General features: G+C 40.2%; 1 protein-coding gene across 1 annotated transcript in view; it reads left to right on the top strand.

The window, feature by feature from the left end:
* Positions 1 to 2976: 2976 nt before the first annotated feature.
* Positions 2977 to 17545, top strand: part of NUS1 (NUS1 dehydrodolichyl diphosphate synthase subunit) — a 29887-nt gene continuing 15318 nt past the window's right edge. The window contains exon 1 of the mRNA XM_017497233.2: positions 2977 to 3596. Within this exon, the coding sequence (XP_017352722.1) occupies positions 3182 to 3596 (415 nt within the window). The 5' untranslated portion in view covers positions 2977 to 3181. The remainder of the gene's footprint in view (positions 3597 to 17545) is intronic.

Genomic DNA, 17545 nt, shown 5'->3' with positions numbered 1-17545 from the left:
GAAGAGAGAGGACTCCATAAACTTCAGATTCCAAGTATGTCCAGAGCAAGACATCAGTGTGGCTTTCCTGTTATTCCAGAATTGTGGCTGAGAACAAAACACACTGAATATACCTCCTTCTAAGTACAGTGAAGCAGCCTGAGGTTGACAGCAGCCACCAGATGCAACGCAGGCTCACTGTGTCCTGGTTACCGGTTCAGCCCACTGCATATTGGACTGTACTTTTCCTATACCCAGTGTCCAGTGAGGCGGAACACTCACACACACAAGTTACATGAAGTAGGTTTATTACTTACAGACAGTCACCAAGGGACAACACAAGCATGAGTCATAATGAGCCCATCCCCCAAGGCCAAGGAAAACTGCTTAGGGAGGATGGTGTCTCATCTGCTCATGCACCACTTGCACCGCCACTGAGGGACCCCAGAAAGCAGTTTGCTCTGAGTTTTTATCATAGGGCAATGGGATGTGCTGGGCTAGTACTAGTTGAAGGACATTGTATTTTTAGAAGAGACTGGAACAGAGCCTGGGATGTTCTGGTCAATTCCTCCTTATCTATAATATATAGCATTCCAACATATTCTATAGCTATTCTTGAGAACTACAAGTGAGAAAAGGGGAAGAGCTGTGTTGGTTCAAGGCCACCCAGAGAACTTTTCTATATGAGACACCTCCATCCCTTGCCTAATGACAGCTGAGAAACAAGAAAAGTGGGTACCAGCACTCCATCACTCTTTAGGAGGCTGAACATCCTGGGAGCTAGAAGACCTGCTACTAGGAGGAAACTCTAGGAGGAAAACACACAAATGGCTGGGGAGAGATGCCAGGATCTGCATGTTGGTGTGTCAGATGGACATGTGGCCAGAATCCTTTGATTAAGTTTGTAATTCAAAGAAATACAGAGGCTGGGCGTGGTGGCTCACGCCTGTAATCCCAGCACTTTGTGAGGCTGAGGCAGGCAGATCACCTGCGGTCAGAAGTTCAAGACTAGGCTGAACAACATGGTGAAACCCTATCTCTACTAAAAATACAAAAAATTAGCTGGGCGTGGTGGCAGGCGCCTGCCATCTCAGCTACTTGGGAGGCTGAGGCAGAAGAATCGCTTGAACCTGGGAGGCGGAGGTTGCAGTTAACTGAGGTTGCACCACTGCCTGCCAGCCAAGGCAACAAGAGCAAAACTCTGTCTCCCAAAAAAAAAAAAAAAAAAAAAAAAAAAAAATAATTTCCACAAGCTGTTAAAAATAAAAAAAAAAAAAAAAAAGTACAGAAGATAGAGCCTGCCTGTGCCTGCACACCTGAGAGCAGGCCACGGGGACATAAGATTGATGTCTTTAATCTTGTCAGAACTGACAAACTGACAGACATTGGGGCAAAAAAAGTGAGTACATTAGAGAAATGTGGCAAGGTGTCAGTGTGGGCAGTGGGGTGGGGGTCTTCAGAATACATGGCCAAATCTTAGTGGGACTCTGGTGTCTAGGGAGCTTCCTTAGCAAGCATCGTGTAGCTGCATCATCTGCAGCAATGGGCAGTTAGGAAGAAGACTGTAGGTTTTCCTGATCATGGTCTTTCACCTTTCCTTCTTGTCCATCATCAGAGGAGTCGCCGCAGAGACCAGGAAAGACAGAAGTGTGTGAAGGGTGTGCCTGGTGCCCAGCCCTCAATTCTTCAGGCTGCTCTGCCAAAGGGAGATGGACATGAGCTTCAACTTTTAAAGTTAAATGAGTCTTAGAAAACAAAATGAGACTAGTTGAAAAAGGGATATCGTTAAAAAAATTAAGTCATATAGCCAAGATGTGAACAGATGTTTTCCAGTGGGAAAAGGGGACTTTACAGAACAAATATTAGGTAGGCATTACAAAAATGCAACTGTTTACACACACACGTGTAAATATGTGTGTATATGTGTGTGTATGTGCATGTGTAAACAGCTGCATTTTTGTAATGCCTACCTAATTTTTACATGTATACTTATATAAATACAAACAATATAACTATTATTGCACACACACATATATATGATGATAGAGGATGTGGCATGTAGAATGAGCCTTGAGAAATGGGTTGGAATGTGGGGAATCCCAGGTGGGAATCAGAAATTCAGGAGAAGAGCTTCAACAAAAAGTGCAAAGACAGTACAGACTTGCCACAGGGAGGTACAGAACCATTCTAGAGGACCACTTTGAATTCCAGATGGACAGGGAAGTTAGGGTGTGTAAATGGGATGATACGGCTTGGATGGGCAGTTTACATCAAATAGTGGCAGTGACTGAAGTCACAATGTCTATATTTCTCCCCTCTAAACCTAACTCACAGTAGTTGGTCAATAAAGTCTTGCCGAATAAATGAAAAACAAAACGAAACAAAAAAACAATGAAGTGACGGGACTGCCAAGCGGTAGAGCCTCTCTTTTACGTACTAAGCAATGGACAGCCAGGAAAGGATACCTTAGAGGGGAATGACGTTGGTAGAGGGTGTTTCAGGAACATGGCTGAAGAGCCTCGCTCACAGCCTTAGCTGGGAGGTTGAATAAAGGACGGTAGCAGGACTACTTCAGCCTTTGAGGACACTTTTGGGAGCCCTGGTGGATTTCCAGCATCAACGCTTACTGAGGGCTGCTTTCCATCCCCAGGTTCTTTCCAGCATTTGTAATTTCCAATCCACTTAGGACACTTTTACTCCTATGAAACCATTTCTATTGGGGCCGTGAGAGGAGACAAACAGTATAAGACGCCCTGGACTCAAGGGATGCCGGGTCCCTGGAAGCGCCCATCCTTTGGATGACCACGTGTGCCTTGCTGGCGTCCTGCTCAGAAAGTCCAGTGTCATCCGCTCATCGCCCTCCACACGACCAGGGGGCGCCCGCGGTCTCGGCCCGCCTAGTTCGCAGGCGTGGGTCCTCCCTCGCTGTGCCGGGCTGGGCCATATCCTCGGACCCAGAAGACGCGTCAGAGTTCCACACTGGCCAATGAGAACTGTCCATGTACTACCGGGGGCGGGGCTGTCAAGGGAGGAGGAAGATGGCGGCGGGGGCGAGGTGAGGTGTTGGCAGTGGAAAGGGGTTCGGGCGTGGGGGGCGGGGGTCGCGGGGCGATGGCCCGCTCCGGCCGCAGGGGCGGATAAAAAGCCGTCACGCCGCGGGAGTGGGCGGGAGGGAGAGAAGGTGCCCGAGCGCCACAAGAGTATGACGGGGCTGTACGAGTTGGTGTGGCGGGTGCTGCACGCGCTGCTCTGTCTGCACCGCACGCTCACCTCCTGGCTCCGCGTTCGGTTCGGCACCTGGAACTGGATCTGGCGGCGCTGCTGCCGCGCAGCCTCTGCCGCGGTCCTAGCGCCGCTCGGCTTCACGCTCCGCAAGCCCCTGGCTATCGGCAGGAACCGCCGTTACCACAGGCACCCGCGCGGGGGGTCGTGCCTGGCCGCCGCCCAACACCGACTGCGCTGGCGGGCGGACGGCCGTTCCCTGGAGAAGCTGCCTGTGCACATGGGCCTGGTGTTCACCGAGGTGGAGCAGGAGCCCAGCTTCTCGGATATCGCAAGCCTCGTGGTGTGGTGTATGGCCGTGGGCATCTCCTACATTAGCGTCTACGACCACCAAGGTGAGGCCCGGTGCGGTGGTGGGGGGTGGCCGAGGCGTCTCGGACCGCCGGAACCACTCGTCTGGCGGGTGGTGCCCAGGTGGCTCCGCACACGGCTCGGCGAGTTGCCGCGGACCCTCTGTGCAAATCACAGCGCTAGCGCTTTCGAGGAAGGGAGATCAGCTTTATTGAACACCTACTAAATCCCTGGATTTGACTCAGTCGCTTTTTAACATTTTACAAATATCCCTTATTTGTTATAATACCGCAGTAATATAGATGGTATTTGTATACCCCTGTTTCCCAAGAGGGAGCCAAGGTTTAAAAACGTTAATTGATTTGCCAAAGGCCACAAAGATCGTATTGGGGCCGCAAAGATTGTAATGGGGATATTGGAATTTTGGCCAGTCTGTGCTTTTTCACAGTCTTTGCCTTTGGTTACACCACAGTGTTTCTTTAAGAGAGGTTCCAGGCGCTGTTTTTAAGCCGCTGTCAGGCTCCGGAGGACTTAGGCAGGGGCTGTGTGATAGGTACTCCAAATGGGAGCGGTTGGGATTAGTGGGTATTTGAATTGGGTTTATGAAAAGTATGTGAGAGACTGGATAGGCAGAAAAGAAAAATGGTTCCTTTCTGTCTTGGAAGTCTGGGATAGTTTGTGATCCTTGATCATCAGTGCCCAACACAGTACTTGATATAATTGTCCTTTCATACGTTTTGATTGAGAGAATGAATTTCACCATAGGGAGTTTTTGTAGGTACAGAAATTCAATACTTATTGGGTAGCTACAAACCTAAAGCATTGTGCTAGGCATATTCCTTGGAATCTTGCATTTAATTCCATGGACTCTCGGGCTTGTCAGGAGGTAGGCACATACTCGTATATTTGACATGGTTAATAACCATGTCAAAGTGTTGAGGGTAAAATTACTACTGTGAGAAGAGAAGAGAGAAATTGTGAATGGAGGCACTTGAGAAGTTCATGCAGTGGAGGTGGGATTTAAGCAGGACCTTGAAGAATTGGTAGGAGATAAAAGTTGAGGAAGACGCTAAATGTCCGTTTTGGGTTTCAGTCAAATCTTGAAAGCATTGGAATTTCTTTAAAGATAAAGATGTGATAAGAATGATTTAGGAGTATTGGTATGAAGGAAAGATAAGGAAAGTTTTATTTTCTGTTCAGTAAATTACTTGTGTGCTCTAAAGACGCATAAATCTTTGTCAGATAGGTAAATTTAAGTCCAGGTTTTTGTCAGAAAGGGAAGATGTAGGTCAGACAGTAACTCTTACAGGGTGAGTTCGGATTGCCCTATCACCTTTCCTGCAGCCCTCAAGGAATATGATGACTCAGTAGCCTGTCATTACCAAATGATGATTTGCCCTACAGGGCAAAGTTTGCTATATTCTGGGACTGACATTTTATGGAAATTGCTAAAGAACTCAGCAGACCAATAGAAATCATGAGACTGTTGGGAGGTGACACAATCCATGCCTAAACCAACGCAGCCAGTATTGTCTGGCAAAAGAATAAGTGAAGCAAAAGTGGACATCAAAGACATTAAGCAATGTGGTGGATTGATGTATAGCCAAGTAATTCTTGTAAAGCAAGTACCTTTATCTTCTAATAGGGAAGGAAAATATATAGCTAAATTGTTTGACTTGGGGACCATGCCTGCTACTACAGACTATAATGTTGCCACATTTCCTTGTTCTGGCAGTTCCTGTGTTTAAATTGCTGATGTGATTTGGAAGTATCCTGTCATATTTGTTGAAAGAAAAATGATTGGTAATGAAAAGGAAGAAGTAAGCTAAACCAAGTTTTGACTGAAAACTGAAAGGCAGCTTAAGGAGCATTTTCAGTGAAGGGGCTTACAGGATTTTTGTGTTTTAACTGTAAAAGCAGTTTTTTTGTTTGTTTGTTTAAAGGAATAGGGGATAATATCATTCCTGAATTAAGAGACCTTTAATTAGTCCATCCTTGGTTTGATTCATTCATGCATTCATTTACAGGTGACGTTTGGGGTCTGTTAAGTACCAGGTACTCTTCCAGACATGGGAATGCAGCGGTGTACTCACAGAACTTAGATTTCAGTGAGAGTCTGACAAATAATATAAGTAGGTAAATGTGTGGTAATACAAGTGCAGTAAGGAACAATAAAGCAGGGAAGGGAAGATAGGAATGTTGAAAGTCAGTGGTGTAGGAAGGGGTACAGTTTTAAACAGGGAGCCCAAGGAAAGGCTCAATAACTTTGAATATAGACTTGAAAATATAGACCATGTGGATATCTAAGAATTACTCAGGGGGAGTATAGACAAGCTTTATTCAGTGTTTCTTTTTTTTTTTTTTTTTTAATTTTATTATTATTATTTTTTGAGACGGAGTCTTGCTCAGTTGCCCAGGGTGGAGTGCAGTGGTGCAATCTCAGCTCACTGCAACCTCCGCCTCCCAGGTTCAAACAGTTCTCCTGTCTCAGCCTACCTGAGTAGCTGGGACTACAGGTGTGTGCCACCATGGGCTAGTTTTCGTATTTTTAGTACAGATGGGGTTTGGCCATGTTGGCCATGCTGGTCTCTTAACTCCTGACCTCAGGTGATCTGCTCTCTTCAGCTTCCCAAAGTGCTGGGATTACAGGCGTGAGCCACTATGCCTGGCCATATTCAGTGTTTGTAAATAAACTTCTATTTAAGCCTATTTCTAGATAGATATGTAACATGTAAAAAATCCTGTTGACATAAATGCCACTGGGATACAACAAGTACAAGAAATGGTGTCTCTTAAGGAGTTTACACTCAAGTAAGGATGTCCATTAAAAATTAACACAAGGTAACATAGAAATACTAAGTGAATGGCAGAGACTTTAAGGAGTGAAAAATGGAACATTCCCTGGGTTACCTCCATATTCCTTTGGTGAGGAAGGGAAATGACACCTGAGATGGACCTAGTCAAAAAAGATAGAATTGAGATTGGCGTGAACAGTGTTCTCTGTATGTGTGAATGGGATTTCCCCAGTGGCAGCATTAGCATTAGACTAGCTTCAGTAATAGCATTGAGTAGAGTGTTGGGAGCAGTTAATATAGTAGGTTAATTTATGTAATGAAAGTTGGGAAATGAGACAGGATGAATGAAGGCTTGGACATCTATTCTGGTTATCTGTTGCTTTGTAGAAATCTACCCAGAGCATAGTGTTTTAAAACAGCAATTTATGTATTGACTTAGTTCAGTTGGGCAGTTTTTCCTTTGGGTCACTCATAAGGTTTCAGTCAGTTAGAGTCTGGGACCTGAAGATTTCTCGTTATATCTGGTGCTTGGTTTTTGATGGTTGGAATAGATGGGGCAGGTTGGTCATCTGGCTTCACATGGTCTGGAGGTTGTTGGGCTTTCTTTTTTAATAGTGGCTTCAGGGTTACCAGTTAACTAACTTCCCCCAGAACAAATAAATGTTTCCAGAGACTTAGCCAAAGGCCAAAGCTGAAAGATGTCTTATGATCTAGCCTAGGAAATTATGCAGCGTTAATGTTGCTGTCTTCTCTTGGTCAGAGAAGTCTCATGTCAGCTCTGCATCAAGAAAGTGGAGAAATAGACTTCACCTCACAAGGAGAAAATGGCTTGTGTGGAATGGTGGAGTGAGGATTGAAGGGGGATTGATGGCAGCCACTTTGAAGACAAGCTTAGCACCTTACGTTTTCTCCTGCCCTACACCCCTTTGCGCTCAAATTTATATTTAAATTCATTCTAATGGTGGTTGAATCTAGATAATAATGTTTAATCCTTAGACTAAAAGATCCATTATATTGTCCTTGATTCGACTCTGCCAGCAAACTGATCTTTTAATTTTTCATTTACCTGCAATATTTCTTGATTATAATAGTTTCTGCAAGTAATTCTTTCATCTATCAAAAATTGGAGTTTTCTCAGGACAGTGATCAGGAATTTTTTTGAGCTCAGAATTCTAGCGAAATTTGGCTGTTCTGCCTATATGGTTATAAATTAGAAAATGATCATAACTGGTATGGTACAAGAACCAGGGGTTGGGGTAAATGGATTTTGTTGTTACAGCCTTAGGGGTATCGTGTTTGCCTGTGTCTCACATGGAAGTACATTTGGCTCCAAGTTACCTGGATATGTATTGTTATCTTAAGTGATGGAACTTGTTCTTACTTCCTGGCTGTACTGTGACTTGCTGAGAACCTTGCTGTTGGTCACTGTTTTTCAAAACCTGTCTGTGGACTATCTGTAAATTAGTCGTCAGGTGTACTTATAAAAAATACAGATTCAACACGCTTAGTAATCAGACTGAATGAGGTAACTGGGACCTGATCATCTGTTTTTAATCACGCTGCCTATATACTTCTGCACACTGAAGTTTAACCCTAATGCAGATCAAAGGATACTATTTTCATGTTCCTTTTCATGACCGAGGATAATTTGGGGTAGGCCTTAGGATTATTTGCTGTAAATTGGAATGATCCAGAATAAAGCATTGCCTTCTGTGTGAGAATTCAACAGTAAAACAGCAAAATTTTTTTTGTGCTGCTCTTTCTAGTGCTATTTCCTTAGTTTATTTAAAAACAAGCTAGGTGTCTTTTGAAATGGTTTTTGGGTACAGGTTTCTCACAGTAATATTTTTAAAATCTGCCTGGTATATCCTCCCTTTTCAACCAATTTCTCAATGCTTTGCATATCTTTTGCTACATCTGTATTTAGATTATTTAATGTTCCATCCTCCTGGAACCCCCTCCTCTCCTTTTTCTGACAAATGGCCGTATACCTACAAAGGCTATTGTTGATCTTTCTGAGTCAATCCTAAATAATCACCTTGTATATTTTAGCATCTCTTGACTATTCACTCCATTCCGTATCTTACTGTACCTCTGAATCTCCTCAGAACTTCAAATATCTCTAAAGGTACTTCTGTTCTCTGCTTTGTGTAGTCATATTTACATGTGTATGTGGATAAACTTTCTTATTAGATTATAAGCTCCACAGATGCTATCCATCCTTCTCATTTTTGCTTTTCTTACTGAGTGTATTTTGATGTTATTCATGTAATGAATAGTTAATATGTGTTCTTTGAATTCAAAGAAGGGTTGCATTTCCTGTAGATAAGATAAAGAACTGAGTTGTACTTTCTGTTTCCCAATGCTAATACCCAGAAGCCTTAAAGTAATGGAGGAAAATGTACAGTTTGCCCTACTTTACTTAATTGGCACAGTGACACAGATGCTATTGGGAAGTATGATTTTCTTAAGTTTCTTCTCCTTGTGTTGGAATACAGAGGTGCCAGAAATGTTGAAAGTCTAAATTTAAATGTGATTACATTTTACATACTGAATAGTACAACCTAGAATGCTTATCTTTCCTCAGGTGGGAACTCACGTAAGGGAACATTTTATTCTTAATCTTTATCTTTGTGTAGTTCATTTCTTATACAGAATTTCACATTTATCTTAACATCCTGAAATGTCCTTCCTCTTCACCTTTTTCTGGCAGAGAGCTAGCTACCTGTCAAAAGATTGTTGAATCTTTTTTTTTTTTTGAGATGGAGTCTGGCTCTGTTGCCCAGCCTGGAGTGTAGAGGTGCAATCTCGGCTCACTGCAACTCCAGGATTCTAGCTATTCTCCTACCTCAGCCTCCTGAGTAACTGGGATTATAGGCATATGCCACCATGACGGCTAATTTTTTGTATTTTTAGTAGAGATGGGGTTTCACCATGTTGGCCAGGCTGGTCTTGAACTCCTGACCTCAAAATCCACCTGCCTCAGCCTCCCAAAGTGCTGGGATTACAGGTGTGAGCCACTGTGCCCAACCTGTTGATTCTCTTAAGTCCATCCTTATGTGAAAAGTTGAGACCCTGCCTCAATCAATCAATCAAACCTGTATCTGAATAGTAATAATTACTCTTTGTTGAGTTTTACTCTGTATTGGATACTATAGAAAAGTGCCTTAGCAGTTTTACAGATAAAGAAGCTGAGAAATAAAAAGCCAGGTTCCAAATCTAATAAGGAACAGATCTAGAATTTGAACCAGATTTTTATTCTAGAGGATTTGGCTTAACCATTACATTATTTTGATTTCCACTGGTAAGAGAATGTGACCACAACAGTCACTGTTAGTACTATTTTTGATTCTTTTGGGTCATCCTAAAGCCTTGTTAAACAGGCGCTTATCTACAGGTGATAGAAATTATTTGTAAAATACACTTAAAGGCTAATGGAAATTTCTTCACCCACCAGTATATATGTTCATCCTTTGAGTTATAGGATACATTTTTTAAAAATCAACTAAAAATGTAATGTTATGGTGCTCCAGCTTTGTGTAGAGCTGTCACTTTGTCAGATGAGCAGTCTGTAAACACATTCTCATTTTAACAATGTGCAACAAGGTACTGAAAAAACCCACATGGAATGTTCACCTTACATATCTCTTGTGCTGACAAGCTAGAGCTTAAACCCAGCGCTCATTTTGTTGTACTTTGTCACCATTACACATACCTGGTCCCTTACGACAGCACTGTAGTATATATAATTTTCTACAGTGTAATTGTTGTTCTGTGAGGTGTCCTGAGAGGCTCTCTCCTGAAATAAAATACCTTAATGGCCTATGTATTTTGTTATGATTTATTTTCTTATGACTGCTTCAGTCATATAAAATTTTAATGGTAGATTTTTTTCACTTTAAATAATTGCTCCATAAATATATGTTTTCTCCTCTGTAGATTTGTCTGCAGTCGTTTTATAATTGGGTTGTTAGAGGTAACTTAAGTGTCTAGTTTAAAAGGAAAAGAGGTAGGTCAATTTTCAGAATTGGCATTTATTTATAAATAGAGATTACTTTAATTCCATAAGCAGTGAAGTGCTTAATAATGAGGAGAGATTGTTTCAGTGTTTATCTCATTTTTTCCCTGTTGTTTGTTCTTGTAAGTACTTGCTATTATATTATTTCTAAAAAAGTCTGTTTCTGTAGAAGGGAATGAATAATCACAGTAAAAATTCCAGTTTCAGATTTAAAAGAGGTAGTAAATGTTTTTAAAAGTCTCATTTTATAGACTTGATTATACATTTCACATACATTTTAAAATAATCAGTATTTAAGTAATACAGATAAGATTTGCTGATGGAATACCTTTCTAATTAATTTTTTAGAAATGTGCATATCATGACTTTATTAGTTAATGTGTAAGACTGAATACAATATGTAATCTAATAGATGGATTGAACATATTCAGTTCTCTCTTCCGTGACACCACAAATGCTCTTCTAATCCATATGCCTGGTTTCTCCTCTGTCGCACTTCCAAATGTTGTGGTGTTCTAGAGTTTGGAGCTGTATATATGCCGTTGTCTTTCTGTTATTTATTTTATTGCAACTACTCAATTCTGTTAGTGTAGCCAAAAAGTGGCCATAAGTGAATGGGTGTGGCTGTTTTCCATAGCAGTAGTTTGCTGACCCCTGTCCCCCAGGTGATCTCCCCAATCCCGTGGCTTTAAATGTCATGTGTGTGCTGACACGCAGGTTTGAGCTGGCAATACAGCCCTGATATCTCTCATAATTCCAAACTTCTGTATCTAACTCCTTGTCTGACATCTACTTTTATTAGGTAAATCCTATGCCTTCTATGTCTAAAACAGTACTTTTGAGACCTAACCCTTGTTTTAGTCTCCACTGCAGCCACCCAAGTTTGAGTTACCATTGTTCTTTCACCTGGATTGTTGTAGTAGCCTCCTAATTGATCTCCATTTCTATCCTGGTCCCTGTATAATCCATTCTTCACCTACCAGAAGGTGATCTTTTTTTCATGCTGTCATTCAGACTGAATAAAACCCTCCAACAGCTTCTCATTGTACTTGGAATGCTTTCGAAGTTAATTACCAAGGCCCATAGTCCCCTTTATGTTACAGCCACTGCTGGCATCTCTGGTCTCGTATGATATTCCTCTTTTCTCGAATGTGGTGAGAAACCTGAGTACTGAGAGAATATGCAATAAAGTGATTCTTATAATAGTAATCACCTGGGGAACTATTGATTTTTATATTTTAAGAACTGAAAAAAGCAGCAAAAAACTTTTTTGTTTAATACAATTGTTAAAATAATCATGAGTCTAGCACCAAGGAAGGATACCAGTCCCATATTATACAAGTGAAAAAAGCAGGATACAAAATTGCATAATCACATACACTAGGATTACATGTGCATGTAGACAAAGACTAGAAAATATTGAGAAGTAGAAATAATTGTGTTACAATGGTAGGGTTAGCGACATTCCAATAGTTTGTTATGTGGAAGGTTAGGGAACATGCCCTTATTTTCTAAACTTTCAACATCTTATTTTTTAAGACTAGAATTTAAAACAAATGTTTCTTAGAATATAAAATGAAGTCTTCATTTGGCCCCCAAAATGCATACCTGCTGTTTATTAAGAAATAACAAAGCATGATAGTCTTTCTGAGGTATATCTTTGCTAGAATAATTTTCTTTTCATGGAAGTTGAAGATTTTGTGGTTTTTCTTTTATTTTTTCACCTTTTATTGTAGATTCAGGGGATATGTGTGCAGGTTTATTACCTTGGAAATTGGAAGATTTTCTTGGGTGTGTTTTGTCATAAATGGCGATTTGCTATATCTTCCTTCTTTCTTTCTTTTTTTAGTAGATAGGATCTTACTTTGTTGCCCAGGCTGGAGTACAGTGGTGCGATCATAGTTCACTACAGGCTTGAACTCCTGGGCTCAAAGAATCCTTTCGCTTCAGTCTCCTGAGTAGTTGGTACTACAGGCACAAACCACCATGCCTGTCTCTTTCTCACACACACACACACACACACACACATGCACACGCACACGTGCACACACACAGGGTCTTGCTACATTGCCCTGGCTGGTCTCAAATTCCTGACCTCAAGTGATCCTCCCATCTCAGCCTCCCAAAGTATTTGAGATTATAGGCATGAGCCACCATGCCCAGCCCATTTATCTTTTTTCTTTATATTTCATGTAATTTACATTTGGGAAATTGAGAGTACATGAAATATAATTTTAAAGCAAAAAACATAAAGTAAAATTCTTTAAGTCATTGCAAAAACTTATTTTAGATTCCCAAGTCACTCGTAAAGAATTCAAACATCTGTTCACCCTGTGAAACCTCCTTAAAAGCCTTTTTAAAAAGAGCTCTAGAAGCAGGAGAATCACTTGAACCCAGGAGGCGGAGGCTGCAGTGGCCGAGATCATGCCATTGCACTCCAGCCTGGACGAGAGAGTGAGACTCCGTGTAATTAAAAAAATAAATAAATAAAAGAGCTCTAGTCCTAGTTTTTTCAAAAAATATTACTCATTTGGAGGGGAATTCAAAATTTAATTGTACAGTGGGATGTGGGATTGTTCCTTTATCAGAATTAGAAATAGTAACTGAACTGAATAATTAGAGGGATACCTGGATTTCAGGCTAAATTCATAGATGCTTGGCCAGAGACAATTGCTTGACCTTTCTGAATCTATTTCCTCTTCTGTAGAAGGATGAGATAAAATAATTCTTGAGGCTCAATACTATATAATTCTGTAAAATACTGTTTTCTTAAAAATTTCAGTATTTTCAAGTGTTTTCCCTCAATCGGTTATTTCTGAATGAAGATGGCATCAGCTTCCTTTTACATAAAAATAATTTTCATAATAGTTTCTTTACCACTTTGGCTTTAGTTTAGATTCTAGAAGGGAAACAGGATGAATTATAATATGAGAAAAATAATTTGTACATATGATATTACTAAAGGAATTGCCTGTTTTAGTCAAAGCTAACCTTATATCTTGTATTTCTTGTGTATCATGTGAAGTGTGTGTGTAGACATTGAATCCTGAAGAAAATTGTAAGCTGATAATATTGCTTGTAGATAAGTATAATCTGATTTCTGGGTGGGGGTCAAGTTATGAGTTACTAGGAATCATCTTGCACATAGCGTCTTATCTACACACTTAGTAGTTCTCAGACACTACACTTTTAAATTTCATCTCTGCATCCAAATCAGCCAAGACAAAGATTCTGTTCAAATAACTTTATGAAAGTCTTTATAAGAGACATTTTGTAACCATGTCGCTCTGTAATATTCTTTCCTTTTAATGGAACTTCTGCCTGTGTGCAATAAGGAAGTGTCTGCTTTTATTGTGGGAGGTTCCTGGAAACCTAAGAAAAATTCCATTCAGTGACATGTTCCTTTATGTTTTGTTGTTGTTAAGTGGCACTTTGTACATTGGTAATTCAGTTTATTAAATAAACATTGAACTGCTGTATGGAAAATATGGGAAAAGGGATGAGTAAGGCACATGTTCACAAGTAACTCTACAATTTAGTGGGAGAGGGAGAGTGGAGAGATTTAAGCTATAATAAAAAGTAGAATATTAGTTTATTAACAAGTTTAGATGAGTGTATGTGGAGGGGATGAGGGTGAGGGTAAGTCAGAGGAGGAATGGGGCACATCTGCCTGGGGAATTGGGAAAGGCCTCTTGAAGGTAAGTGATATTTCAGCTGGCCTGTGAAGAATTAGGAGAATTTAACAGTCATGGGCTTGGGAAAGTGGCATAAAGGATGGAGGTTGGAGTCACTGCATGTGTTTTTGAGGAACTTAGGCAATTCTAATTTGTGGGGTTAAAGTATTACTGAGAAGTGGAAAGCCTCATTTATTTCATAAAATAAATGATTTCTGTTCAACAAGCATGGAGGCATAGGCTAGAATGTTAATGTTGCACTGAGCAGTTTGTTCTTAATACACTAGGCATTTTAGGAACCATTTAAGATACTGAAGTTGGAATGTGCCAGAACTAAAGATGTACTCAAAGAAGAAGAATCTGGTAGTGAAGCTAGCAGTACTTAATAGAAGGGGGCAGAAACACCCACAGAAGTTGGTTATAATATTATAAGGAAGTAGGCTGGGCCAGTGGTTCATGTCTATAATCTGAACTCTTTGAGGCCTGAGGAGGAAGGATCACTTGAGGTCCAGGAGTTGGAGACCAGCCTGATCAGCAAAGCAAACCCCTATCTCTACAAAAATAAAAAATAAAAAAATTAGCTGGGCACAGTGGTGTGCACCTGTAGTCCCGGCTACTCAGGAGGCTGAGGCAGGGGAATCACTTGAGCCTAGAAGCTGAGGCTGCAGGGAGCTATGATAGCCCCACTGCATTCCAGCCTGGATGACAGGGTGAGTACCTGCTTCTTAAAAATATATATGTGTATATATAATAAAGAACAACACAATGGCTTGGAAAAGTGGGGGCAATGGACAGAAAGGAGTATGAGTTTAGCATAATTAGTAGGGCTTTGAGGGGTGATAATGGGAGAATAGGGAGGATGCCTGGGTGACTGGGCAGATACTGATGCTTTTTTTTTTTTTTTAGAAATGGAGCGTCAAGAAGATGGACTTTGTTTTCAATTATAAACCACTTTATAGAGGTTATGATTTTAAATCACCTGTTGTCCTACCCCTATATATTTACTATTCTCATTTTGCTTGTCCTCTTCCAGTCTCATCCTTAAGTGCATATAAGTTATACACTTAAAGTCCTGATCCTTTTTATTTATTTTCTAACCTTGATGTCATATAAGTGTTTTGAGAGTCAGCTGCATTAGATAAGCCGCCAAGGTTTGGCTTTGTATGCTCTCAGATGCCTACAGAACTTCATGGTAGAATTAGATGTTTGAATGACATAGAAATGTTAGGAACTAAATGAGTCTGTTTCTATTAAAAATTTTAATGTTTTTTTCATCATGGCTACTTTTCCATTAATTTTAATTTTTAAAGATACTTATTCATTATCTTAATTACTTGGATATTTTGGCACCCCCTTCAATTTTTGCACCCAAAATTTTGCCACGCTTATTTTTGTCTGGGCTTTTTTTTTGTTTTTAAGTGACTAGAATCAGGAAAGGAGGAACACATGGACAAAAAGAAAGGGCTGAGGTGGGAACCCTGAGGAATAATCTTAATTTAGGGTGAATAGAGGAAAGGATTCAGTGGAAAGTGAGAGTGGGCCTTTCAAGGAGCCAGGTTGGGTGTTGAATCAGGAAGACCATTGAGACAAGTTGGGATGAAGACAGAATTTGGGGAAGGAAGCATGGTGGTCATTAATGGTAATGCTTCAGAAAAGCTGAGAAGGGAAGAATAAAGATTGAAGAGAGGTAGTGAATATTTTGGTGATAAGATTGTCATCCATTGCTTTGAAGAGGGCAAAAGTTCCTGAAAAGATTTACCATTTTAATCTGGAGGCTAATGTAAATATGAGCAAATTGGTAAGAACTGAAGACTAGGTTTTTAAAAAGAGTATCAAAGGAGGGGATTGGTGTGATATGAACAGACAAAGCAGGCCTTTCTACTATTACCCAACACTATTAAAATGAATAAATATTAGTTTTTATGGGAAAGGGAGTTATTTACCATTTTATTTTTAATAAACGTATATATCCTGGCTGGAGTGTTATGGAGATTTTACATTTGTTTGTTTTTTTATTTGTTTAAGACAAAGAGTCTTTCTCTGTTGCCTAAGTTGGAGTTTAGTGGCATGTTCACTGTAGCCTTGAACTTCTGGGCTCAAGCAATCCTCCCACCTACGCCTTCTGAGTCACTGGGACTAAGGGCGTGTGCCACCACGTCCAGCTAATTAAAAAAAATTTTTTGGTAGAGACAGGGTTTTGCTATGTTGCCCAGGCTAGCCTGTAATTCCTGGCCTCAAGTGTTCTCCTGCCTTGGCCTCCCAAAGTGCTGGGATTACAGGTTAGAGCCACTGGCACCCAGCCCATTGTTAAGAAATTTTTGAAATTCATATGACTTCCACAATTTATATGTACAGTACAGACCAAAGTGTGGTCTAACCTGCATAGATAATTGGAAATCTTATAAAATTTATAAGCCAGCATCATATATTTATATACTGTTTTGGAATATATGCTTTTTATATCATACATGTGAAGTTTATGATTGATTTGAGGATTATCATTATATCCTACACTTTTGTATTTCTCCATAGGTATTACTGTTCTAAACATTGCCATTCAAATAGCTCCTGATATTAATCAACTTCCTTTAAAAATTTTAATACTGTTTAGTGATATATTTTTTGCTTAATCTTATTCTGGATAGGCTGTTTCAGAATGTTCACTTTTATATTTCCATGCTTAGAGTCTTATGAGTGTGGGCTTTTATAATAATTGTGGGCATTCATATGTAGTGCCATTTTAGCCTTCTACTTTTCTCTGTATATACCCACTTATATTTCAAATCTTACTAATCATGATTCCTGTGTGTATGGCTCTCCCACCTTAAGGAGGATGACTACCCAATGTATATCTCTGTCTCAATTTCTGAACTCCCATATTATTTCAGCAGACATTTATTTATTGTTTGCTTTGTGCCGGGCCCTGTGGCTGGCCCTGGTGAGGAAAACAGATAAGATCCCTACCCACATTAGTGCTTACATGACCTCTTTTGAACTCCTTCTGTGTCATGTCTCTTAATCACTTCTATTGTAACCCCCACCTAAATTTTCTATCATCAGCTGTCTAAAACTGAACTTTACCTTTTCTTCAAACCAGTTCTTTTTGTGGAATTTTCAACTTTTAAAAAATTTTATCATTTTCTGCTACCTAGGATAAAAGCCAGGAAATTTTCTACATTCACTTCTAAGTCAGTCATTTACCATATTCTCTCAATTCTTCCTTTGTGATGAATTATTTTTCCCCTAATTGCCTCAACAAATTGTGTATGGACTAACACAGTCTGCTGCTTGCCCTTCTATATCCTGCTGCCAGATTAATTCTTTTAAAGATACAAATTTTCACATATTTCCACATTGCTCAGAAATTGTTGCTTATCCATTTGGTAGGCAGAATGAGATAAAAATTAGGACTATCGTCTTACCCCTTTTCTCATATCATTCCAAACTCTTGCTTTTTCTTAAGCATTTTTTCCCATCTAGTATCCTCTCTGGTTTCTTCTGTTTAA

This window comes from Cebus imitator, unplaced genomic scaffold (assembly GCF_001604975.1).
Source record: "Cebus imitator isolate Cc_AM_T3 unplaced genomic scaffold, Cebus_imitator-1.0 Scaffold11, whole genome shotgun sequence".
Lineage (NCBI taxonomy): Eukaryota > Metazoa > Chordata > Mammalia > Primates > Cebidae > Cebus > Cebus imitator.
This window is presented reverse-complemented; position numbering and strand designations above follow the sequence as displayed.